Genomic DNA, 27,069 nt, shown 5'->3' on the forward strand with positions numbered 1-27,069 from the left:
CTACATAACCTGTATTGTTGCACAGAAGATGATGGACACGGCGGAGTGCTCACGTTACCGAAAGGCGAGGAAGAGTCCACCGAGGAACACGTTCCGGAAACCACTGCACCGACCGTGACGGAAGCTGAGAAAGAGACTCCGGTACCTGGAGCGCCCGAGGAGTCCTTCCCAGGCTCTGATAATGTTATTCCTGAAGATCACAAAGCGGCGACCACTGAGGAGGCGGCGGAAGCTACGGAACAGCCTGCGAAGGAAGTACCGGAAGCGACGGAAGGAAAAGTCACTCCGGAGTCCACGACACAAGAGGTTGCTTCAAAGGAATACACAACCGAAGTCAGTGAATCAGTAACGGAACCAGCGGTCAAACTGACGGAACCTCCTCGGGAGGCTGAAGCTACCGAGGCACCGGCCGGTGAAGAAAAGGAGATGGTCACTAAACCGGAAGAGGAAGTTACTCAAGCAGCCACCGAACCGTCGATTGTTGAAGAAGTCCCAGAGTCGACTTCGCCGAAAGAGACTCAACCTGAGGAAGAGACTACGGCAGAGGAGGAAAAGGAGATGGTTACCAAAGCAGTGCTAGAGGAGGAACAAACTGAGGGAACACCGCAGAAGGAACAGCCTGAACTGCCGAGCACGGAGAAACCGGGAGAAGAGAAGGTAACGGAAGGTGTCAGTGCTTTAGAACCTGAAGCTACAGAAGCTACCGTACCTAAAGAGCAACCAGAAGTAACTGAAAAAGCACCGGTTGAGACACCCGTTCCTGAAGCAACTACGCTTAAGAGCGTGGAAGAACAAACAACGGAGGCGAAAGAAGCGGAAACACCAGAGGTAGTTGCGGAAGAAGAACAGAAAGCGACGACGATGGCTCCGGTCGAAGAAGAAACCGAAAAGGCTGCGACACCTGAAGTAGCTACCGAGAAACCTGTCCACGAAATTCCGAGCACGGAACAAGTTCCTGTCGAGGAAGAGAAGAAACCGGAAGTTAGCACAGAAGCCACAGAAGCTCAGGGAACTACCGAAGGTGCTGTCGAAGAGAAACCAGAAACACCGGTACACAGGCTTCCTGAAGAGATGCCTAGCCTGGCTCCGAAGAGGGACGATACTATTCCGGAAGAAGAAATGCCTATGATGACGGAGAAGCCTTACGTAGTGGAAGGACATCCTGAAATTGCGGAACAAGGACCAACTGGTATTCCTGTGCCCTCCGTAACGGACCGAGTGCACGAAAGCAAGGCAGAGGACCAGGAAGCGGTGACTGAAGCTCATGTGACCCAAGGCTATGTCGACATGAAGCCTCCAGAGTTCCATGTGCCGAGCAGTCTCGTTACGGAAGCTCCTCAGAAAACGCCCACGACGTATCTTCCTCCTGAGACGACGGTAGCTCCAAAGGAAGCGGAAACAACACCCGAGGAAGGAATCGAACATCGAATTCCGGAAGAGCCTTCTGCTACCGAAGCTCCTGTAGAGCAGGAGACCGAAGGTGTTCCACAGGTGACCGAAGCTGGTGAAGTTCCGAGCGAGAAGGGAACCGAGGGTCCTCAGGTTACCGAAGCTGTTCCAGAGGTCTCGACATCGACGCAGGAAGCTCCACAGGAACAGACTCAACAGACCGAGAAATCGGCGCCTGAAGAGGAAAGTACCGAGGTCTCATCGGCAGAAGTTACTCCATCGACGGAAACTTCGGAAGAGATGCCAACGAAGCACCTCACCTTTGATGAGTCTGCGGAAACCTCCTCCGAGGAAGGCAGTTCCGAGTCCACCGAAGAAACAGTTCCTACTAAACCAGCTGAGGAAGTAGAAAAGGAATCTGAAAAACCAGCAGAGGCACCCGCTGAAGAAGCAACGGAACCGGCTGTCGAAGAGCAGACGGAAAAAGCAACAACCGAAGGTGTCCTCTCGACGGAAGCTCCACGCACTGAAGCAGCAGCGACGGAGATCAGCGCAGTTCCGGAGGAGAAACCTGCGACGGAAAGGGAACCGGTTACCGAAGAGGAGAAACAAGTTACGGCGGCACCAGAAGAAAAGATTAAGACGGAAGCACCCGAAGAACAGGTGACCGAAAGACCGATCGAAGAGCAAACTCCGGTGACGGCTAAGGCAGGTGAAGAAGCAAGCACCCAACTTCCGGAAGAAGAAGCGAGCGAGAAACCAAGTGTGGAGGAAGCTCCAAAAGAGGCCACTACACCGGAAGCTGAGACTTCGGTACCGGAAGCAGAAAGCGAAAGACCAATGGTCGAGGTTCAACCGACGGTGCCTTCGGAAGAGAAACCAGAATCCACGGAACAACCCGCTGTTGAGCAAACTGAAGCTCCAGTGAGCAAAGAGGTATCTACTGAAGGAGTACCGGAAGAGCAGAAGACGGAAGAACCGACTGGTGTGAAGGAAGGAACTGAACAACCTGTAACTGAATTGCCATTAACGGAGAAAGCGATTACCGAAACGGAAGCAGGAAAAGAAGAGCGTAAAGAGGACGAAGGATTAGTTACAGAGAGACTGCCTGAAGGACCAGAAGAAATACCAGGCACTCAGAGGCCGTCTCTTGAAGAAGAGAAGCCAACTGAAGAGCCTGCGGAAGCTACTGCAGCGCCTGTTGAGGAACACGCAACGGAAGCACCTAGCGAAGAGAAGAAACCTACGGAGGAAGTGTCGACCGAAGGACCAACTGAGGAAGAAAAACCTGCAGAACCGGAGCAACCTGTAACTCCGGTTGAAGAACAAAAACCTGTGGAGGAAGTATCGACTGAAATGCCTGTAGAGAAGGAACAACCAGCGGAAGTACCTGCTGAGGAAGAGAAGCCTGAGGAGGAAGCTAAAGCAACGGAAGCACCTGCTGAGGAAGAGAAGCCTGAGGAGGAAGCTAAAGCAACGGAAGCACCTGCTGAGGAAGAGAAACCGGAGGAGGAAGCTAAAGCAACGGAAGCACCTGCTGAGGGAGAGAAACCGGAGGAGGAAGCTAAAACAACGGAAGCACCGATTGAAGAAGAGAAACCTGAGGAAGAAGTAAAATCGACTGAGGCACCTGCTGAGGAGAAACCTGAAGAGGAAGCTAAAGCAACTGAAGCACCTGCTGAGGAGAAACCTGAGGAGGAGGTAAAATCAACGGAAGCTCCGGCTGAGGAAATGAAACCTGAAGAGGAAGTGAAACCAACTGAAGTACCTGTTGAAGAGGAGAAACCTCAGGAAGAGGTAAAACCAACTGAAATGCCTGTTGAAGAAGAGAAACCACAAGAAGGGGTCAAACCTATCGAAGCGCCTGCTGAAGAAGAGAAACCTGAGGTTGAAGTACAACCAACTGAAGCACCTGCTGGAGAAGAGAAACCTGAGGAAGAAGCTAAAGCAACGGAAGCACCTGTTGAAGAAGAAAAACCTCAGGAAGAAGTGAAACCAACTGGAGTACCTGCTGAAGAGAAGCCTGAAGTGGAAGTGCAAGCAACTGAAGCACCTGTTGAAGAAGAGAAACCTGAGGTACAACCGACTGAAGCACCTGTTGAAGAAGAGAAACCTGAGGTACAACCGACTGAAGCACCTGTTGAAGAAGAGAAACCTGAGGTACAACCGACTGAAGCACCTGTTGAAGAAGAGAAACCTGCGGAGGAAGTGCAACCAACTGAAGGACCTGTTGAAGAAGAGAAACCTCAGGAAAAAGTAAAACCAACTGAAGCACCTGCTGAAGAGAAACCTGAGGTAGGAGTACAGCCAACGGAAGGACCTACTGAGGAAGAAAAACCAGTAGCGGAAGTACAACCAACTGAAGGACCTACTGAGGAAGAAAAACCAGTAGCGGAAGTACAACCAACTGAAGCGCCTGTTGAAGAAGAGAAGCCTGCAGTTGAAGTACAACCAACAGAAAGACCTGCTGAGGAAGAAAAACCAGTAGTGGAAGAGAAAGCAACTGAGGCTCCTGTGGAGGAAGAGAAACCCATTGAAGAGAAGAAAATAACTGAAGGTCCTACTGAAGAAGAAAAGCCTACTGAAGGTCTCTCTGAAGTGGAAAAGACAACTGTGGGTCCCACTGAAGAAGAGAAACCGACGGAAGGTCCTTCTGAAGTAGAAAAGTCGACTGAAGGTCCTTCTGAAGAAGAAAAGCCGACCGTAGGTCCTACTGAGGAGAAGCCAACTGAAGGTCCTTCTGAAGAGGAAAAACCAAGTGAGAAACCAACAGAATTAGAAAAATCGACTGAAAAGCCTCTAGAGGAAGAAAAACCAACTGAACGAACTGTCGAAGAAGAAAAGCCTATCGAAGAAGAGAAGCCAACCGAAGGTCCTGCTGCAGAGGAGAAGCCAACCGAAGGTCCTGCTGCAGAGGAGAAGCCAACGGAGGAACAGAAACCAATCGAAGAAGAGAAACCTGCTGAGGAGGTAACCGGAAAACCTGTAGAGGAAGAGAAACCTGTTAAGGAGGTGACTGGATTACCTGCTGAGGTAACTGGAAAGCCTGTAGAAGAAGAGAAACCAACTGAAGCAGGAATTCCTGAGGAAGGAGTACAAACTCAGGTACCTGTCGAGGAACAGAAACCGGAAGAAAAGCCGACCGAGGCGCCAAGCGAAGAACAGACACCGACCGAAGGAGCTGCCGAAGAGAAACCAACGGAGAAACCTGTAGAGGAAGAAAAACCAAGCGAAACGACACCTCAAGAACCTGTACCCGTAGAAATTTCAACCGAAGCACCTGTAGTTGAGAAGAAACCAACCGAACGAGCTGAGACTGTGCCCACGGAGACGCCCAGCGAAGAAGAAACTGTTCCATCCGTTCCTAAAGAACGGCCCGAAATTCCGAAAGAAACAGAAGCTTCGACCGTCACTGCCGAAGAAGTCGCACCTACAGAAGAAGCGAAAACAGAGAGTGCTGTGCCGCAAGAAATATCGACCGAAGCTCCCGCAGTCCCCGAACCTACCACAGTGTCTTCTAAATTAGCTCCAGAACAACCTGAAGTGTTGCCTGAGGGAAGCGAGAAACCAGAAGTTGAAGCATCAACAGCAGCAGTACCCAGAGAAGAAATCGAGAAGATGGAAACTGCAGCACCCGAAATGGGTGTCAGCCCCGAGGCACCTGAAGTGTCTTCCACTCAGCCCACAGTCTCCGAAACTACGGCACTTCCTCGAGAAACAGAATTGCCAGAGGAAGAGCAAAAGATCACGCCTCCAGAAGAAGCAGCGACGAAAGTAACTGTACCGACGGAAGAAGCCACGCAAGCTCCTCAGGAAAAAGAACCAGAACCAACTATAGAGGAGAAGATCGCTGAACCATCGACTGCACAGCCACCCAAGGAGGAAGAACTTCCAGAAACCACCCCACACGCAGAGGTACCGAAAGCGACCACCGAACAGGCTGTCGAACAGACCACCGTGGCTGAAGAAGAAACGACACCAGGAGTTCGTGTACCGCCGTCGATTCCAGGAGAAGGCAACTGCCTGGTCGAAGGACAATCTTACAGCAACAATTCCGCCGTGCCTCCTTCCAACGCCTGCCAACTCCGTTGTCAGTGTATCAGCAGCATCATTCAGTGCGACCTCGTTCAATGTCCACCACCACCGAGTCATCTGTCGAACTGCATGCCCGTGCACGCGGGCAAGGACTCCTGCTGCCCGATGTACACCTGCGACTCGACACCCACGGCCGTGCTGGAATCTGACAACCACATGATCGAACAGGAAACGCCGAAGTATGAACCGGAAGAGAAAGAACAGAAGACTGTGTCGCCTCCGGTTACCGAGGTCCCAGAGAAGGAGTCTACGATGGAACCTGTTGAAGGAGTTAAAGAACCAACGAGCGCAGCCCCTGAAGTGCCCAGTGAGAAGGAAACCGTTGCACCCAGCTTGGCCGAGGAGACACCATCGACGCCGAAATCCGTCGAACCTGAACACGTACAAACGACTACTGCCGGAGAAACTACCAAAGAAGCTGAAGAGCACACGCTTAGCCCGGTGTCTCCGGAGGTAGAGTCTTCTAGTCAAGTTCCTGAAGAGGAGACGAAGGAACCCTCGGAAGTGCCAAGCAAAGAGAAGCCCGAGCAAGAGGTCCCCGAACAACCGGTCGAATCTGAGGAACCAGCGAGTCCAGCTGCCGGTGAAGAACAGATCGTGACAACGGAAGCCAGTCAGCGAGAACAAACTACCTCTGAGATTGAAAAGGAGATCGAACCGTCTACCCTGAAACCGACGGTAGCACCAACCGAGGAGGAGCAGAAACCTGAAGAGGGTGAACAAGCAACCGTTTCTCCAGCGGTTCCGGAAGAAGGCGTTAGCGAGGAAGCTGTTCCAAGCTCTGAGGCGCCGGAACATGCTCCAGGAGGACTTCCGTCGGTTACCGAAACCCAGAAGCCGTTAGAGGAGGGAACCACCGTGGAATCAGTGACACAAGCTGAAGAAGAGAAAGAACCGAAACCAGAAGTGCAACCTGCTGAACCTGAGCAACCAGCAACGGAGGCGGAGTTACAGACTACCGCTCAACCGAGCGAAGCAGAAGCTGAAAGAACAACTCCCGCTGGAGTAGAAACATCTACTCCTGAACAAAAGATCTTGGAAGAACCTGCAGTTACTCCCGTGGAACAAGAAACTGTTAAACCATCGGTAGAAGCTGAACCCACCGAACCGACAGTGAAAGAAGCTTCTACGGAAGCGCCAGTATCTCCGTCAGAAGAGGTGACTGTACCTGGTGTCACTAAGGAAAAACCGACTGGTACTGAAGCAGGTACGGAAGAAGCTGTGACGGTAAGCAAAGAAGCAGAGACCACGAAGAAACCTCTTGAAGAAGAACAAGTACCGACCGAGCAACCTTTACCGACTGCCGAAGTTGAAGAACAAACCAAAGAAATGCCTGAGGGCACAGTTAAGGCTACCACGGAAGGTATTGAAGAGCAGACAGAACAACCTGAGAGATTACCCGAGGTGCCAAGTTCTACGGAAGCCGCAGAAGTCGGTACTGAACAACCATCGCCATCTACCGAACCAACAAAAGAGGTTGCAGAAGAACGACCGGTTTCTGAAGAGAAACCTGAAGAAGGTACACCACAACCTGTACCAGAAGAGCAACCGGAAGTCACCACTGCTGCGGAGGTACAAACTCCTGAGGTATCACCTGCCGAGGAAGCTACACCGTCGGTAATTGCTGAAGGAACCGAGAGAGCACCTGAAGCGACCACTCTGAAAGCAGTGTCCTTACCCGAGGAGCAAACTGAACCGGCAGTCGAGAAACAGACGGTACCGACCGAAACAACCGAGGAAGTCACTGTTAAGGAGGAACCTGCACAACCGGAACAGCCAACGACGGAACAAGCAACGAGTGCTCCGGTAGAGGAGCCTAAAGCTACAGCGGCGCCTGAAACTCCAGAACAGGTAACGGAGGAGGAACGTGTGACGGAAGGTCTGGAAGTCAGTGCAGGAACGGAACCACCGAGCGAACAGGAAACTTCTGCACCATCAGTTCCTGTGGAAGAGCAGAAACCTGAGGAAGAGACTCAAACACCGAGCGCAGAAGAGGCTACGCCCGAATCAACCAAACCAGGTCTCGAAGAAACAACTTCAGCCGGTTCTACGCCAGTTCCTGAAACTACTGAAGAACAGAAACCGGTGACAGAAGGTGTACCCGAAGAGAAAGCAACGACGGTTCCGAGCGAAGTGAGCCCCGAACAACCTGTTACAGAGAAGAAATTACCGGAGGAACCTGAAGAGCCACAACAGACAGAGGCACCTTTGGAAGCAGAAACAGGAAAACCGGAAGAAGAAAAGGTAGAAATTCAAACTACCCCAGCGGCGGAGATTGAACCTGCTGTGAAAACACCTGCCTCGACCGAAATGCCGGAGGAAGCACCCAGCGAAACGCCAGAACCTGAACTTCATGGAGCACCGGAAGAAGGCACGGAGGTACCTGTGAAAGCCACGGAAGTTCCGGAGAAGATAGCTCCTAGCACAGAAGCGCCAGAAGAAGCAACAGAGAAGGTCACTCCTAAATTGCCAGAACAAGAGTTATCAACCGAGGCTCCAGAAGCAGTCACTCCTGCTGAAGAGGTGCCGGAGAAGGTAACTCCTGCGGAAGAGGTGCCGGAGAAGGTAACTCCTGCGGAAGAGGTGCCGGAGAAGGTAACTCCTGCCGAAGAGGTAACGGAAGTAACACATGCCGAAGAAGTAACGGAAGTAACACATGCCGAAGAAGTAACAGAGAAAGTCACTCCTGTTGAAGAAGTAACAGAGAAAGTAACGCCTGCCGAAGAGGTAACAGAGAAAGTAACTCCCGTCAAAGAGGTACCGGAAGAAGTAACTCCTGCAGAACAAGTAACAGAGAAAGTAACTCCTGTTGAAGAGGTACCAGAGAAGGTGACTCCTGCTGAAGAAGTACCAGAAGAGGTTTCAACCGCAGCACCAGAAAAGGCAACCGAGGCACCAGAGAAAGAGGTTCCTAGCGAAACTCCGGAAGTGATGGCACCTACCGAGGCACCAGAGAAGGTTGTTCCAGAAGAAGCTACGGAAGTGCCGGTGAAGTCTCTTCCTGAAGAAGGAGAACCTTCCGAGGAGCCAGAGAAGACTACCGAAGAGTCTGAAAAGGTTCTTCCAGAAGAGAAGCCAGTAGAAGAAGAGCAACAAACGGTACCACCCGCAGAAGAGACACCGCAAACTACGGAAGGTATTCTGATCAAGGAGCAGACACCGAGCGCGACAGAACCTCCTCAGGTTGAAGAGAAATCGACAGTGCTTCCAACGACTGGCGAAGAACAGGCATCTCCGAGCACATCGGCTCCGGAGCTCGAAGCGACATCTCCTCGCGAAGAACAGCCTGCGACGGAAGCTGCGACTGTTCCAGAACTGGAAGTTACGACAAAGGCAAGTGAACCGAGCCAACCAGCGGAGACCGAACCTGCACCGGAACAACCCGCCACGGAACCCACGATCGAAACGTCGACGGAAGCAGAGAAGCAGCCAGAAACCGAGAGCACTCCTGAAAAAGAGCAAACGGTTCCATCTACGGAAGCGCCTCTGGAGAAGAGCACCGAACCAGCGCTACCCGAAGAACACAAGGAAGAAGGTACTTCGATGAAACCCGAAGAAGAAGCTCCTCAACCCGTCGAACCTGTCGAGGAAGATCTCGCCACGAAAACTGAAGGACTTCCAACAGAAGTCAGCCCCGGGGAATCCGCGGAAGAACCGGAAGAAGAACACGAAGCCGTGTCACCGGAAACTGTTCCCACAACCGAAGAGGGTGAACTCGAAGAACACCTTCAACCGGTGAATCAGACCGAGACTACCGAGAAACCCGTGCAACCTACTCTATACGAACGACCTTCGAGTACCGCGGTCCCACAGACTCCAGAATACCCAGAACCGTCGGTACCCGAAGAAGAACACCCAGGCTTCCCACCGCAAGACGAAGACTACGACGAAGACGATCAAGCGATCTACGGACCAGGCACCTGTCGATACGGTGGCAAGGTCTATGTGTCAGCTCAACAGATACCCAGAGACGATCCTTGCGACTTCTGCTTCTGCTTCAGAAGCGACATCATCTGTCTTCAACAGAGTTGTCCACCGCCCATCCCAGGCTGCCACGAAGAACCCATCAGCGGCTTCTGTTGCCCGAGATACGAGTGCCCGGTTTCGATGGCCACGTCGCTCAACATCACCACGACAACAACGACCACCACGACCACGTTGCCGCCACACTTCCACGCTCATGCGTATAAAGGAGCCGCGAAACGAAGCGGCTGCCAAATCCGTGGACAAGCGTACCGCGTTGGAGAAATCATTAGGTCCGCGTCGGGACCTTGTCTTCAATGCACGTAAGTTCTTTTTATGTGGATTATGTTTGTGGGAGATAATCAGGTCTTGGAGTCTATTATATTCTAAATTTCTAAGATACTGAAATGTTGAAGTTGTAGAGTTCTGATATTCCATGCTCTGGAAGGTTTGAACACGTCAAAATTCCAAATCCCGAAATTCCTGAATAATCAAATCCTCTAATCTTTAAGTTCTCATACCTCAAAATCCATAAATTCCAAAGTCATCAAATCTACAAACGTTGCACTCCTTAAATCTTCAAGTCTCTGAACCCTCAAGTCTTCAAATCCTCAAATCCCCAAATACCCAAATCTCCACCTCTCCAAATTCCCACATCCCCAATTCCACACATTCTCAATTACACACATTCCCAAATCTACACGTCCCCAAATCCACTCATCACCAGATCCACACGTCTCTAAATCCAAACATCCTTAATTCGATACATTCCCAATTGCACACATCCTCAATTCCACACATCCCCAATTCCACACATTCCCAAATCCACACGTCCCTAAATCCACTCATCCCCAGATCCACACGTCCCTAAATCCACACATCCCCAATTCCACACATCCCCAAATCCACACGTCCCTAAATCCACTCATCTCCAGATCCACACGTCCTTAAATCCATACATCCTCAATTCCACACATCCCCAATTCCACACATCCTCAATTCCACACATCCCCAATTCCACACATCCCCAAATCCACACGTCCCTAAATCCACTCATCCCCAGATCCACACGTCCCTAAATCCACACATCCTCAATTCCACACATCCCCAATTCCACACATCCCCAATTCCACACATTCCTAAATCCACACGTCTCTAAATCCATTCATCCCCAGATCCACACATCCTCAACTCCACACATCCCCAATTCCACCTATCTCTAAATCCACACGTCCCTAAATCCACACATCCCAAAATCTCCACCCCCAAGTCTCCAACTTTCCAAAATTTTTAAATTCCAAAATCCCAAAGTTGAAATAAAAATTATGCAAATTTCAAATTTGGTAGTGTAGTAAGAAATATTTAATCGAAAGATGATTCGAATGAACAATTTGAACTTTCAGTTGCGGAGGAGACGGTAACATGAAGTGTGATCCACGAGTGTGCAGCCCGGAACCAATGTTGAGGCAAATGATCGCGGCAGCCACGGCCAGAAGAAGGAGATGAGCCAGCCAATTCGATCCCAGGGATCCGACAAACAAATTTCCACGCGATACGGAGTCTAGAGCAGGATCAGTGTTGTATAAAAGTGAATTAAAAATATTCTAAACTATCGAAATGTCGCGGAACACAGACTGTAATGTGGTTCGGCGATCACGAACTGAGTGGCCAAAACGTAAACGTTTTATATTATAATATTATATTATATTATGTTATATATATAAAAAAAGCGAAAAAGATAGAGGTAGGAATAGAGAAAGAGAGAGTTGAGAGAGGGAAGATCGTTGAGAACGTGAAATGGAAAGGACTAAAAAAATGGAATATAGCCTCGTAAACAAAGTTCGTTTTCCGGTGCCAAACGTGATAGGGAAAGATAGTAAGCGACGAAAGTGATTAGTTCCACGTCTCACGCCATTTTTTTACGAATAAAAAACGATGGTTACGGAAGATGAAGCGGAAGAAGAGGAAGCTGAAGAAAAGCGTTAAAAAAAAAGTTGATGAACGTATGAGACTTATGACTGTGCCTTCGTCAGTGTCGACAACATCGGCACTACTTTCGTTCCGTGGCAGCCAAAACGGAGCCGATTCTGGCCACGATCATCGTCGTTGGAGTTTTATTCTCAGGGAATCGTCATTAGGACTAAATATAGGTGATGGGAAACGATAAACGCGCGTTTCATCGACGCGGCCAAAAAAAAAATGAAAAAAAAATCACATAAAAATAACAAATCTTCGATACACGTGGAGAGCGATTTCTTGTACAGTGACATTGTAACGGCAATCGGAAACGATCGTACGAGGGACAACCGTGAAGAGTGCTGCCAACAGGAATTATCCGCGAACGGTTTCCTTCGTACGATCGATCGCGTGGATGGAACGCTGTCGAACGTTGCTCTTGTAATATCACTGTAAAAACTCGAACAACGATGATCCACGGCAATCTGCTGCACGATCGACAGATCTAGATCGTTTTTCTGGCTGACACGCGTCAACGTGCGCCAAGTCCACGTTCACTCACGTTTACCTACGTGCTCGAATACGATCGAGATAACGAGCAAATCCATGACAAATTGTTCGTTTTTGTGTACACAGTTCTATCGCGAATTTTCCTGTTGACTTTCGGTATTAAATCGTGAAACGTTTTTAAACACTAATATTTGTATAACTTATGTCGGATATCTAACGACGAACATTATCATTTTATAGCGTTAGAGTTCTCACAAGTAATTCCTATTTCAATATAAATGTAAAATTATAGAAATCAGAGTGCAATTAATGGAGATCGTAATTCGAAGACGTAGCGTGTGTGCGCCTGGTGCATTTCTACGTTTAAAGGTTAAAGAAAGACAAGACGAAAGGTACGCGTATCTCAAAGCTCAAACAGCGGCTCGCGCGGAGGACCGATTACGAATTTGCTTCTCCGGCGAGCTGGCGTCATTATACATACATAAATACATGCATACATACACGTATAGATATATACGCATGTACATATATGCGTGTATGTACGTATATACTTATATATAGATAAATATAAATATATACATTTATACAATTCTTTATACACACTGTACCCTCCTAAATAATATTACTTAACAATGTTCTATACATTTGTACGAAAGTATAACTATCTATGATGATGATGATGATCGTTCTTCGTTCTCCAGTCTCAAAGTGTCGCGAGGATCGATTCCGATCCGCTAGCGAAAAGGAAGCGCTCCGATTTCCCTCTCCGCGATAATCTCTACGCACACGAAAGTCAATTAATTTGATACTTTTTGCTGAGCCATACAACACGCGACGAAACACCGAACTACATATAATAGCGAAAAGTGTTGAGCCCCGAACGCGGAGACTCGGCTACGCTTTGAGACTTCGGAACTTGGAGCCGTTTAGATGTAATAGAGAGTGAAAAAACGCTATTATTTGGTCGCACAAATACTGCGCATACTGTCTGTATTTATACTCGGACGAGGACGACGACGAGTCGAACTTCTGTCTTCCTTGCATCAGCGATAAAAGCTCGTGAATTCTTTTTGTACGCGCTCGTTTTATAATTTAGTTTCTCTATGCGAGGGGTAGCTCGCGCGATCGCGACGGTGATTTTTGCTCGCGAACACAAAAAGGAACAAAAAAATAAAAGGTGGAAACAACTATTAGTAATATATAGAGACGGGATCTCTGTCGATCGAATAGATAGAGTAAAGTAGTGCTTCCATGGCAACTCGATCGTGATACATGTGGCCATATTATTAACCACTGTTCCAGAGATAAATGTTTCTTCTCTTTTTTTACGTTGCGATAAATAAAGTTGATACGCACGATCCCTCGTCCTGTGAGAATTTTCTTTCATGTATACGAAGCGCGATGGCGCCAACGAACAAGCAAAATCGCTAAAAATTACTACGAAATATAGAAACTGTCCTGTACTTCTTTATATTTTTTATTCCCAATAAAATCCTCAAGCCCTACATTCGGCTGCCACTGCTTCTTACACGGTCGGGTAGCCACCATATCGAACAAAAAAAATTCCTAATTTTTCTTTTCGATAACGAATGTTTTCCATGAAATGCCAAGTCGTTAAGTTTCCATTTTGCGTCGAGAGCCAATCACTCGTAAATCGGTACTTACGCACAATCGAATCGGTTGTTTCAAGCTAACGATTCTAGCAATTAATCGAGCCTAGTATTTATCGAAAATATCCATTTCACGCTCGTAGCGATAGAGCGTACTGAAAGTATCGAGTGTTACGAACGGTACGTTTATATAATACATGTAACTCTAACTTAAGGATACATTAATTATGGTGAATACATAGGATGCATGTAATTATTAACGAGACGGCGCGTTCGGTGTTGGTAAAATCGGTCCACGTTCGTTCGACGATCGACCCCGTTCTTTTTACCAACGCTACGAACCTTATACATATTATATATATAAATATATATACATAAATGCATGATATTTATGCACAGAATGACCAATTTTCGTCTGGTGCCAATAGTCTTCGAGCGACTGCCCGCGTGATGCGGCAGCGTCCTCCGACTTAGAAATTAATTGAACGGAAGCTGAGGTGGATTAAAATTGATCATGCTGTGAATAGCAAGAAAAATGTGGCGCTCAGTACACGAATATACTCAACACATGCTCGTGATGGATTTCCCTGAAACGTTTCTTTTTTGTGTTTATTCCTTCTTTCTTTTTTTTTTCAATTTTGACGACCACAATTGTTCTCAGCATAATCCGTTATCGTTTGCCGCGTTTAATAACATATGTGATACATAAAGAAACGAGCGAGCCGAGGTATCTCGGTAGTCCCGACTGTATGGAAGTAGGCTAGTTTTGACAGTACGTGCTAGTATAAAGTGTCCTTTTATATGAATAAACGATTTTGTATGTCAAACATAAATATCTACTTTCATCCTTCCCATTTTTCCCCGGTAAGTTTTCTATTAGCTAAGTAAGCTTTCTATTTCGTGGAAAATAATTAAATACTAATTTATGAAAATATTATTAAATATTTATGACGTAATTACCTCTCCCGTAATTTATTATCGTCTTAATCGAGTTCCAAAAATTCTTTTCGCCTTAAGTCATCATTAGACTCTATATTCTTTGACACTGATTTAAATATTAGTATCTGCGAAGATTCAGTACACCCATTTAGCATTACCAACTTGTGGTACCTTGAAATATTTAAAAGTATTCTGAACAAATAATACTCGTACGAATAAAATTATCTTATCATTTATTAATATTATTGAAAATATTTTTCCAAGAATATTTTGTATCTGTACTTTCTAAAAAAATAATTCGAAAAGTTTGTAAAATACATGGTAACTATATGTGTCGATAATGCAGATTTCTCACTTTATAAACCGTAAGTATTTTATTCTAATTTATATTATTGACATGTGCGAATACTTAAAATGTTTAAGATATGAAGAAAGTGTCTAAATAAATTGTAATAAAAAAAATATTTTTGTATGATTTCGATTCATAGGGAATTTATTTACTGCACATGATTTCAAACATAAAGTAACTAGTGGCGGGAATAGATGTGACGCTTAACGTTTTATCGCTGCGTGATGTTTCTATCGATAATAAACTATGATTTACGATGTATCATTAATCAAAGTATATATATGTATATGTGTTTTTTGTCCGTGTGATTTTGTGCCACGTATTATTTAATAATTCATTGTTATATAAAGGTGTTAATAAATTATCGAACTATATTATTGCGCATTAAATGAGGTTATTCCGGTTGTAACGTATTAACTTGAAATAAAAAGAATAAATGCTTAAGAATTACATACATTATTTTAAATTGCCTTCATAATGGATATTTTGGCGACGCAAGTATTGGAAGACGATGATCTTTCATCAACACCACCAATATTGTACTCTCTGAACCAGGTAAAGAAATCAGTACTGCAGGTACAAAACAAAACATTTTCTGTGGTTTTTTTTGTACTTTCCTGACTTATTCACTATATGAATGATGAAAGATTAGATTTTTTATTGCATTATTTCTTTTATTAAAATATTTTAGGTCGGCGTATTAAATGTTGGTTCCAATACATATCCAATTAAGGAAGGGATTAATAAAATTGGTAGACATGCAGAATGTGACATTGTACTGAACGAACAGGTAAGCTTTTAAAAATATTCACCAATCGATACATGAAAAATACTGCTTTAATTTTTGAAGTGGAATAATAAAGGATGTACATGACAACTTTGTGAAGAATGTTTAGATAAAATTGGTCAAATTCTTAATATTACATGTATCAGCATAAAACATTATTACAATTCTTCTTTTAATGCATCAAATGTAGTATCTACTTTGTTTTCATTGAAATTGAGAGAATTCCAGAAATGTTTATGACCAAAATTGATAGTGCTGTCCATACGAATATTTTCTGGTCCACCAATGTGTAAATAATGTAAGGCCTTTTCGTTTGGATTTAATCTTGGCCATTGTGCATCATTGACATTTGGAACTCTACATTAATTTTTAAAAAAAAAAAGATATAAAAACATAACTTGATTTTCTTAAGTATGTGATATAAATTACTTTACTTACCCATGAGTTGCAAATGATACCCATAAGTCAATTAATACTTGTTGTATTTTACGATCATCTAGTGTTGTTGTAGGATCAAAGTAAGGTGTGTCTACTACATGGTATGCATCATCTCCATGACTTACACCTTTATAAAATATATATTACTTAAAATTGTATTCTCTTCAATTTATTGATTTCTGTATTCAAATAACCTACCATAGTTAGTGGTAGTCCCAGACAAAGCATCGCTAAGACTATGTGCACCTCTAAAGGTATAATAGTAATACCAAACAGGTTCCTTATTAACTTTGGCCACCATTCTAGCAGCTTTTTCACTGTCAACAACAAAGAATCGGTCACTGGCTACTTGTATTAAAGGTTTTGTTGTTGTTTCATCTATCTTCTTTGATCCAAAGTATTCCTTCCTAATCAGTTTGGCAACTTCAACATGTTTCTCTATGGGTACAGTGTAATTATAATCAAGGAAAGAAGGTGCAATAATATCCCAGTTATTGTCCAATGTTTTCAAAGCTTCTGGTATAGCAATAAATTCTGTAAAATGCAAAATTTTATAAGAAATAGTTCACCTATTATGATTTAAAGTTTTCTGTCATTATGTACTTCTTACCAGCAACTGGATACAATCCCTCTTCACTGGTTACTCCAGTGATCCAAGGAACATCTTGAACATCCCCACTACTTACTATTTCAGCAGGTGTACGGTCAATGAATGGTTCATCCCCATATTTCTCAGGAACTGGACCAAATGGCGTGAATGGATTATAATAGAATCGCTACGATAAAATTATCATTTTGAAACAGACACCAATGGGAATCATCACTGTTTTAATACATCTATATCAGGACTAAATAATTACCATGAATTGACCAAGAGATTCAACCAAAGTTCTGCCTGGACGATATTTGAGACAACGTACCATCTCTCTTACATTATTTGTAGGGCAGCCCATGAGGGCTCCTAATTGTTTAGCTTTTTGACTAGAATTTTCAGTCTGTGTCCAACAATCAAAAGCAGTACCACTAATTGAGATACCACCTGCATCATTTAAAAACATTAACAAATTGAGAAATTAAAATTCTGCATAATCATATATACCAAAAATACCTTGGAAGAGACCAGCACTCATAGGAGATAAATAATGATAATGAACACTTGCACCTCCAGCGCTTAAACCGACCAAAGTCACTCGGTTTGGATCACCTCCAAACCATTCAATATTTTCTGAGATCCATCGCAAAGCCATACTTTGGTCTTTCAACCCCATGTTACCAGGAACCACTTCATCTTCAGTACTGAGGAACCCTTGAATGAAAAATCTCGTATTTTATATCATTTACTGCAGGAACACAAAAGCTTGATCTTAAATATTACTCTTATATACCTAACATTCCAAGACGATAGTTGATTGTAACAAATATGACGTCACGATCCATGAGGTATTTAGCGCCCATATACATTCCGCTACCATATTGGAAAGCTCCTCCATGAATCCAGAAGAGTACTGGCAGTGATTTGGTCTGCCTTTCTTTTGGAACATATATGTTTAAGTACAGGCAATCTTCAGAACCTTCGACTCTATCGTTAGGGTCCTCAGGTATTTGGGCATATTGCAAGCAAGGAGAACCAAATTTGGTTGCTGGAAGTTCACCCATCCATGGTGGCAGTCGTTGAGGAGGCTAAAAAGACATAAATATCTAAATACTTTATAAAATTATTCTATGCTTCATGATTGTCATGATCTTGAAGAATAGGATTCTCTACCTTGAACCGAAGTTTCCCAATTGGAGGTAGGGCGTAAGGGATTCCTTCATAGGCTTCATACTGTCTGCCATTAGCTGACACTTTATAGTACCCTCGGATAGCACCCTGAGGAGTCTTAACCCTCGGCGACTCTTCCAGCGCCCATGTCAATGTTAGCAGCCCAGAGAGAAGCAGCAGAAGTAGCAGTCTCGTCATCTTCAGCGAAATGAAGACGTTGCGATCGATCCCGTTTATTTATTGCACTCTTTGCGATAACTGTATGTGTTAAATTTGAACCTCGATAAAAAATATATTGATATGGAATTTATATGTACAACAACACGGCCACGAATATTAATCAGGTGATTAGACTCACTCTGTATCTCTTGTCGCCGAGATGGGTCATGTCTTGTTATACTAAAGAATACAAGCTTCTATGCAACTACTATATTAATAGGTGCATGGATGTAGATTTGCACACCCTTTTGTCAACAGAAGTGATAAGATAAATTCGAGATCCATATTGGACTCGTTTTGTTTAAAGAGTTTTAAACGTGGTAATCCGTGTACTTGAATAGATCACTGTTAGTCTATGAGAGTGTAATTAACCCTCGTATTTGAAGTTGATAGAGTTAGTGATACCTGAGGTGAAAGACACTGCATCATATTGAAACTTCATTGTAAAAAATTTGGAAAATTCTAAATGTTTAGATTAAGTAATTATAAAGTCCTACATTTGTTAAATCTCTGTATTCTACGACGATAAAGATCCGTCACTGTGGTAGTAACTACATAAAAACCAATAAGATATTTCGAAAGAAGTGATATGTTCTTAGCACAAAAAATGATTTATATTTGTCTCAATGAGAACTGACTTAATCTGATTTATCTGTCTCCTGTTTAGTGCAGTCAAATTTCTTGATGATAAAAATTCCTTGCGCAAACAAAACATCTTGCACTTGAAAATACAGTGATGCAGCATTAGAAAATTCGTGAAAAACGATATAAATATATGTTGATATAATTACCAACCGCACTTTAAATATCATTCTTCAAATAAATATGATAAGAAAAAGACGTCAGGGTGACAACTCAGATGTGTATCTTAATTCGTTGCATACAAGAGGCACACGTGTTTTAATAACCGTTTAATTATACAAATTAGAGTTTACGTCCAGTCGTCATCTTTTATCCGCAAAAATTTTGAAGATTATTATAAGCAAACTGATCAGTCAACTTTCCACTCGATAGCAAACCGAAAGATATCTGCAAAAGGCAAACAAGACGGAACGAACGTATAAATATAGGATGATAATTAAATCATGAAAATATCAATTTAATTTGCAGACGGTATCGAAGAAACACGCAGAAATCGAGGCTAACGGCCACGAGACATCGGCATGGATTTGCGACCTGAATTCTTCCAACAAGACGAAACTGAACAATGTAATGGAAATTTTATATCAATTAGATTTCTCTTAAACGCATTCAATAGCTCAATGATCGTTAACCTACGATCCAATCTTATCTTTCCAATCTTATCATATCGCTACCTTTGAAACGTTGTATCTGATCGTATATGCTTCTCAGAATGTTGTGTCATTATTTTCACTTTGTTAAACGTCGTTATTCTGCAAAACTTGTCTGATGAATACAGTTTTTCGAGAGCTAATCATCCATTAGAACAGTGTCTATAATTGTAACACCTATTCTGCTTTGTAGTCAGTTTTACGGCCAGGCCGATGTTACGAGCTCAAAGATGGAGGTGTTCTCGAATTTGGAACGACGCGTGCGGTCTTCAGACTCTGTTCATCACTAGACGACTCCATGATACCAGAAACTCCGTTGCCACCTCGGCAAAATAATCAACAGCTCATTCCAGGAACACCTGATTCCTCGGTTGAGTTGGTAATTATGGTCTTTGAGATTACAATTGTACTCTTAGTAGAAACCGATGTTGTATCGAGTATGTTTTACGCAGAGCACATCGTCTCTGGGAGACAATGTGTCCATGATTCCGGGAACCCAAGGCGACAATCAAGAATCAATGTTTCGACGTCCGTCTGTGCCTCAGAGAAGCTCCACGAGCAAGAAGAAGAGTTTTGTGCATGACTCCTTCGTTGATGACAGCACTGACAATTCTAGGAGTTTTACCGTAGGAAACAAGGAAAACGTAGGTAGACAGACAACCAGCATTCACGATATGGAGACCCAGAAGACATTCGAATCGCTAGATGAAACGGGTGACGATATTTACGATGTTGAGACTCAAAAGATTTGTCTGAGTAACATCAAAAACCCCGCGGAACTGCCGCAAGACGAGACAAGTGATATTCATGACATGGAAACGCAACACGAGGACACCGAAGATAACACATTCGGTACTAATGAGACGAAGGTGCAGAGCGATGTAGACATTCACGACGCGAAGACGCCGAAAAGATCTGGTACTCGGAGTGTTACATGGGATATCGACGATAGTGCTCGAAATAATCTCGCGGCAAGTCCAACAGCGGAGAAAAGTCCCGAAACAGTGATACCAAAGACAGAAGTTACAGAAGATACGTTCTCTTCAGACAGTCATAACGAAGATAAAATTAAGGAAGATGATACGATACGCACTGAATATTCGAAGGACTTGCAAAAGACTTCCGAAGAGTACCTGCAGTTGTCGCTCAACACGAACTTCGAGGAGGAGGATTGCTCGGAACTTGACATAAGCCGCAATTTACTTGGATCACAGAATCTGTTAGATCATCTTATGGAAGAGAACAGACCAGATCAGACGAAATCGAAAGTACCGACACCTGAGAAATCTACAAGTGAGAACGACATCGAGGAGAAGAGTACCGACGATGAAAATATATTTGATGCTGTGACTCAGGTTAAGATCCACGACGAAAATGCTTACAAAGGCGTGTCTCAAAACGTTAATGACGTGTTTAAGGTTTCTGCGGATGACTCTGATGAAACTAATCAAGGCGTATTTCAAAGTTACTCGTATGTCAGAAGCAAAGACACCGAGAAGTCCTCGCAAGATCAATCTGTTAGCGACGATTCGGATACCGACGAAGAGGGACAGTTCTTGAAAATAGCCTTAAGAGAAAGGCAGAAAGTTAAATCTCCCTTTGAAAGACCACAAAACGGCGATAGCGAAGCAAAAACTAATCGCAGTTCGAGCAAAGAATCGGAAGATATGTTTGATATGCTTACTCAGCATACAAATCCGGCGAACAAAAAATCGTTGATGAAAAAGAATAATGACGATGATAAATGCGAGGTGGACTTTGACGCGCCTACGCAAGTAATAGTTCAAGAAAAATCGAGAACAGATGAGGAACCCAAAGACATCGAATTAATGGAAACACAAATTCTGCCAAAAACCGAATTTCCTGTGAAAGAAGTTCCTTCCACTAGTGTAACAGAGCACAAAAAAGTTGCAATCGATCAGGATGTCACTGAAATGGAGGACGATGTAGCCACTCAAATAATCACACCACCAAAAGAGATTTCAAATGAATCTCCGACTCAATTGATTGAAAATATTATAGAAGAGTGCAGCGTTGAAGATATTGACTATGAAACGGCACCTACACAGTTAATAGTCGATACCTCGGAAGAGAAATCGAACAAAAAAAAAGTCCCGAAAAAGTCCAAAGTTCCTAATGTATCCAGCTTGGTAAATGATAGCTTGGAAAGAAATTTGAACGCGATGTTTGGCGATGTAACCGACGATTCTCTCGAAGATCAACAGCAGATATCGACTCAAGTTCTTAGAAACGTGTTGCAGTTATCTGAGTGCGAAGATGAACCACAAAACACGAAACCTACATCTAATGTAGATAGCGATTCCGCAACGAAGGACAAAGTAAAAAAATCCACCAGAAAGTCACGAAGAAAATCTCAAGCAGCAGTAAGTGGCTCGAGTTCAGCGGTCAACAAGAAAACCCGTGTATCCGCTGTAAAGGATGTAAATACTGATAGCGATTCCCAAAATACAGAAAATTATTTCTCCGTTCTTACTTCAAGGCGGAAACGTAATGTTCTAATAGATTCTCAAGACCTTGCCGAAGCAAGTGAACACAAATCTGATGACGAAGAGAAAAATGAACACAAATCTGATGACGAAGAGAAGAATGAACACAAATCTAATGACGAAGAGAAAAATGAACACAAATCTAATGATGAAGAGAAAAATGAACAAACTGCTGAATCAGAAACTATTAATATTGTGGAGGATAAAAGCAGCGTTTGCGATAATCCAAGATCCAAGTCTGAAACACCAACGCCAATGGCAGCGGAAAAGAAGAAATACGTAGAACCAAAGGTTGTTCTGGAACAAATAACGATTCCCATTGAAAAACCAAAAGTTCCAGAAGAAATGGCGGTCTCATGCGAGAAACCAATAGAAAGTTCAAAAGAAACAGAGTTGCCAAACGAAGAACCCAAAGTTGTTCCAGAAGAAGTAGCGATCCCATGCGAGAAACCAAAAGACAGTTCAGAAGAAACGGCGGTGTCAAACGAAGAACCCAAAGTTGCTTCAGAAGAAATGGCGATCCCATGCGAGAAACCAAAAGATAGTTCAGAAGAAACAGCGGTGTCAAACGAAGAACCCAAAGTTGCTTCAGAAGAAATGGCGATCCCATGCGAGAAACCAAAAGATAGTTCAGAAGAAACAGCGGTGTCAAACGAAGAACCCAAAGTTGTTCCAGAAGAAATGGCGATCCCATGCGAGAAACCAAAAGATAGTTCAGAAGAAACAGCGGTGTCAAACGAAGAACCCAAAGTTGTTCCAGAAGGAAAAGCGGCCGTAGAAGATTTATCGAACAAACCTTCCACAGAGATAAACGAGCCCATACCTAGCACATCGAATGATCTTGAAGACAAACAAAATCATTCGATGTTAGATGACGATGACGAGGACATTCTGGCCGGTTTACCTGAAGTTAGAATTTCGGGTACATTATGGAATCCACCAAGTCCATCATTGTCATCAAAATCGGAAGATATTGAGTCGACAAAGAGTAAGACTGCTGCTTCAAAAAAGAAAGGATCGACACGAAAGTCGACTCGCAAAAGAAGAGTTACTCGTAAAGTCGCTGAAAACATTGAAACTTATCTGTCCATCAACAAACCGGATCCGAATCGTTCGAAAAGTTTGTCGGATGCGGCACCTGCCGATATCGATACCGATGCGTTATCTACGGAAATTAGCGAGAAAGTAAATGAAAATCCGAAACGATCTCTGAGAAACGCGACAACCGGCAGTTCGCAATCATCCAAGGAAAGCGATTCTCTTGACGGCAAATCGACCCCTTCCGTCGATAACGTGCAAGAGCAGGCAAGACGAAGTCCTTTCGTTCAGAGCAACGGAAGAACTCGTAATTCCAGCAAAAAGGATGTTGATCGTTCGTCTATTTTTCAGGTTAGAACAGAAGCTCCGGCTGAAAATATTGAACCTGCGAAATCAAACGTAAACGCGTCTCGCACTGGAAAGAGGTCGCTTAGCACGACGGATGGAGTTGAAGATAACGCCGTTAAGAAACCTCGAGAAGAAGAAGAAAGCACGCTTAAAACTACCAGAAGTAAGAGGAGTAACTCTAAGAGCGGCAAACGGTATACTGCAAATATTATGAACCCCCTCACGCTGAAAAATTCACCGATTAATATAAAAGATCCGGATAGAACAAAATTACCTCTGGATGAGTCGAATTTAATAAATAAACAGGCGGTAATAAACATCATTAGAATATCGCCATATGATAGTGCATCGTCACTGTCTCCGAGTAGCCCAGTAGAGTTTATAGCTAAAGGCGTATCGAAAGAAGCTAAGCTTGCTGCACCTAAGGCGATACTCGGACAAAGTAGAGTATCGCCTCTTCCGAAAGTAGAACCGCGACAATCCAGAAGCCGAAAGGCAGCCAGCAAGTTCACAGTTATAGAAGAGGATGCTAGTCCTCGAGGAGCCGAATCGCAAGAGGTAGAGGAGATCATGAGCGGTTCGCTCATAGAAGAAAATATTAATACGGGTATAGATACAAGGACACCTGTTGATACGAACGAAGATGTCGACACGAACAAAAAGGGTGCTAAAACCAGGAATTCAAGAAAACGCACACGCACGAACACCCCTTCTAGTAGAGATGCCAGTGTCAGCAGTATTTCCTCTGATGTATGTGAAGCCAACGAAACCCATTTCGAAGTACCTGCCTCGAGAAGTAAACGAGCTAAAATTTCGAAGAATATTTCAAATGTTCCTGATATTACTGTAAATGAAGAACCTGTTGCGAAAGCAAGAAACAGTAGACAGTCAACGAGAGCGAAACAAGCCCAGCCACAGGTAATTCCTGAGTCTTCAGAAGAAGAACATTTGGAAAATAGTGCCGATCAAAGTAACTTGGACACTACTGTAAATACGACTAAATCTAGAAGAGGACAAAGAACGAAAGCGGGAAAAGCTGCAGCTAACAAAACGGAAGATAAAAGTATTATAGACAATAGTGTTTCTTCGGAAATTAATTCCAGCATCGATAATGCATCGATAAATTCAACTCTTAGTAGAGTAAGAAAAAGTGTGTCTTCAGCTGCATCGCCGCTTAAAACAAAACACAAAATTCTAATGACCGGTTTAGCAAATAGTGATTACAAACAGTTATTAAAAAAGCTAGGTAAATATTTATTTGTACAAAACTCGAAGTTCAATTCTATTCATTAATGTCTTTATTTGTAGGTGCATCTTCAGTGGAAAATCCAAACAACTGTACCGTATTGGTTACGGACCAAGTGCGAAGGACCGTCAAATTCTTATGTGCTTTAGCGCAGTCTATACCGATAGTTTCAGTCGATTGGTTGGTTGAAAGCGACAAAGTTGGGCATTTTGTAGAGCTGGAGAATTATATATTAAAAGACCCTGCTGCAGAAGCGAAGTTCGGTTTCAGATTGAGGGGTAGTTTGGAAAAGGCCAAGGAACATAAGCTGCTTGAGGGTTACACTATCTTGTTAACACCGAAGGTGAAACCACCTGTACCAGAATTAAAAAGTAAGTTTCTATCGTCAAAATGTTCTTGACGTTTTTATGATAAAGATTTATTGTTACAGCTATAATTACTTCATGCGGTGGTAAAGCTTTGGTGAAACCACCGCAGTCATGGCCTGAAAAAGCGTTAATTATTTCTTGCGAGGAAGATTTAATGAACGCAAAGAAACTTCTTGCAAAAGCGCCGAAAAACGTTACTGTTCAGAAAACAGAATTTATATTAACCGGCATTTTGAAGCAGGAATTGGATTTTACTGAACATAAATTAATATGATTTTTTATAAATCTCGTACATAAATCATAAATATCCTACTAAAGAGAAGTAAGGTAAATATATACGCAAATGTTTGTATATATTTCTTGAATATTTTTACATAAATGTAAAAAAAGAAGTAATAAACGTAATTAACTTTATACAGGTTCTTTTATATATTCGACATCCAACTGTACACGAAGTGTTTCTTTTAAAATAGCTGTACAATTTGAAAACAAATTTTATGTGCAAAAAATAAAAATTTTTTATTCGAAATTGGTATATAGTTTGTAGCAGATGTGGTTGAAGAGACCAGTGCATTTTGGCACATTGCCAAAACTTTGTACTCAACACAACAAACATACTCTGAATAAAATAAATTGATATTTTTTGTACTAATTATAAACTTTATTATTCATCAGGATTAAGTACATAATTAATTAAACTTAATACTTTCAACTTTTAAATAAACTTAAAAGAAACCTCGTTAAATTAAACAAAAATTAACGTATTTTGAGAAACAAATGCATTCTTCTTGCAATACTCATACTAAATGAAGTATTAGCCTCGTTAAATAAACTTTTAATGATTAAGTTGAGCAATGTTTTTATATCAATGAAATATTTTTAACTATATGCTCAATATCTACAAGGTTTTTTACATATTTTAAGTCCAATTTGAATATTAGCATATATATCCTAACATCATGAAACTACAGGCTCACTCAGGTAACTCTGTACGAAGAGTAGTCCTACCTAAATATGTAGTATTTATTTATACTATGAATTGTGATACGACTAAATGATGATTACAAGATGCAACAAACATTTATCCCAAGTTCTAATCTTATTCTAAGTGATAATCTATGTTCAGTGTGTAAATGCATTACTGAAGATAAAAGATAAAAAACTTTATGTAATATGTTCCAGTATCTTCAAGAAGAAATTGTAGTTGTCAGAGTTGATAAATATTCTTCCCGGAAGTATGGACAGGAAAACCCAAGGTCCTGAAACAATGTACACAATATGATGAAATGAAAAAAATTCTGATATCATTTTTCTATTCAAAAAAAAATTCTAATTATAGACTTTAGAATAGAAAACATCTGTTCAAATATTCCGTTTTATTGTTGCCTACATTTATCGGAATATACACAAGAATTGAAAGCAACAAGTGTTTTGAGCAAGAAATGAGTCATCTGTAAAATGGTGGCGCAACGATAAAAAAAAACAATAACAATTGTACGCAATTTCTGTAACGGTACAGAATAACAATACAGAAATAGAAACAATTAGAAGACGGAAATAGAAGATGATCGATTAATGAGCAATTAAAGATACATATTCAAAAATGTAATAGCAGGCACATTAAAGATGTAAACGCGCATAAACCCGGCCAAGGTTGCGAGCCATTCCGGCTGCGTTCGAATCAATAACGTAATACAAGTAAAATAAACGTCGGAACTACGTTGTTCCATATCAAATATTCTTTACTTACAATTTATGCTTTAGCTTTCCCATTGTGTCGTTTATTGTGCTCGGAATTCATCAATTTTGTCAAGATCTTTCTAGAATGGCCGCAAGGATCGAAATGATTGGTGTGCGTAAGAGCTTCCCGTTTACTTCGTTGTTTACCACTGTGGCCGGTGAAAATATGTTTGTCGTAATCGTAGTTAAAATGCTCGTATTCGTCAACGTAGTAATCAGACATTGCTTCCGTGTCCTTAAGATTATTCATGAAGCAGCTGTATATATACACTGTCGACAAATTCGTCTCTCTTTTAGCGCTTTTGTTTCGATACTGTCCGAGTGCACCCGGCTGCACCTTCTTATATACGCCGCTCGAAAAACATTGCGCGTGCGTAGTACACAGTAATGTCACTAGTATTTTGAACACCTGATGTAAAACTTTTGTATTGTGTCGTATAATTGTTTGTTAAATAGGCGAATAAGATGAATCATTTTTCATTTGACTTTTCCAAAATAAACGCAATTTTTTTT

General features: G+C 42.8%; 3 protein-coding genes and 1 long non-coding RNA gene across 11 annotated transcripts in view; 2 read left to right on the forward strand and 2 right to left on the reverse strand.

The window, feature by feature from the left end:
* LOC100877061 (uncharacterized) overlaps positions 1-11,094 on the forward strand; it is a 64,482-nt gene extending 53,388 nt beyond the window's left edge. The window contains exons 6-8 of one of the 5 annotated variants that reach the window (XM_076530557.1): positions 26-4,036; positions 4,067-9,770; positions 10,851-11,094. In XM_076530557.1, coding sequence (XP_076386672.1) covers positions 26-4,036; positions 4,067-9,770; positions 10,851-10,953 — 9,818 coding nt within the window. In that variant the 3' untranslated portion in view covers positions 10,954-11,094. Of the gene's footprint in view, positions 1-25; positions 9,771-10,850 lie in introns of all 5 variants that reach the window. The other 4 variants (XM_076530558.1, XM_076530556.1, XM_012286877.2 and 1 more) reach the window with 4 other exon arrangements.
* Positions 11,095-14,957: 3,863 nt separating this feature from the next.
* On the forward strand, positions 14,958-25,479 carry mu2 (mutator 2). 3 transcript variants are annotated; one of them, XR_013037830.1, is made up of 8 exons: positions 14,966-15,366; positions 15,503-15,601; positions 19,128-19,226; positions 19,503-19,688; positions 19,762-24,448; positions 24,511-24,819; positions 24,879-25,143; positions 25,236-25,479. XR_013037830.1 is itself a non-coding variant. In XM_076530560.1 (7 exons), exons 1-7 carry the CDS (start codon positions 15,289-15,291, stop codon positions 24,882-24,884), a joined length of 5,478 nt encoding a protein of 1,825 aa, XP_076386675.1. In that variant the 5' UTR covers positions 14,958-15,288; the 3' UTR covers positions 24,885-25,003. The 3 variants fall into 3 exon arrangements, 2 of the variants coding, with proteins under 2 accessions (XP_076386675.1, XP_076386674.1); XM_076530560.1 differs by lacking the exon at positions 25,236-25,479 and having other exon boundaries at positions 14,958-15,366; positions 24,865-25,003; XM_076530559.1 differs by lacking the exon at positions 25,236-25,479 and having other exon boundaries at positions 24,879-25,230.
* On the reverse strand, positions 15,631-18,067 carry LOC100883555 (carboxylic ester hydrolase-like). Of its 2 annotated transcripts, none has more exons than XM_003703928.3 (8): positions 17,802-18,067; positions 17,422-17,716; positions 17,145-17,342; positions 16,897-17,075; positions 16,647-16,812; positions 16,235-16,570; positions 16,037-16,163; positions 15,631-15,955 (listed from the first exon to the last, which is right to left on the reverse strand). In XM_003703928.3, the coding sequence occupies exons 1-8, from the start codon at positions 17,994-17,996 to the stop codon at positions 15,757-15,759; spliced, it is 1,695 nt and encodes a 564-aa protein (XP_003703976.2). In that variant the 5' UTR covers positions 17,997-18,067; the 3' UTR covers positions 15,631-15,756. The 2 variants fall into 2 exon arrangements, with proteins under 2 accessions (XP_003703976.2, XP_076386686.1); XM_076530571.1 differs by having other exon boundaries at positions 17,422-17,734; positions 17,802-17,922.
* Positions 25,222-26,806, reverse strand: LOC100883666 (nuclear protein 1). The gene is made up of 2 exons (XR_001096197.2): positions 26,567-26,806; positions 25,222-26,075 (listed from the first exon to the last, which is right to left on the reverse strand). It is a non-coding gene; the product is annotated as a nuclear protein 1 (long non-coding RNA).
* Between the last annotated feature and the right edge of the window lie 263 nt (positions 26,807-27,069).

The sequence above is a fragment of the Megachile rotundata genome, chromosome 4, assembly GCF_050947335.1.
Source record: "Megachile rotundata isolate GNS110a chromosome 4, iyMegRotu1, whole genome shotgun sequence".
Taxonomy (NCBI): domain Eukaryota; kingdom Metazoa; phylum Arthropoda; class Insecta; order Hymenoptera; family Megachilidae; genus Megachile; species Megachile rotundata.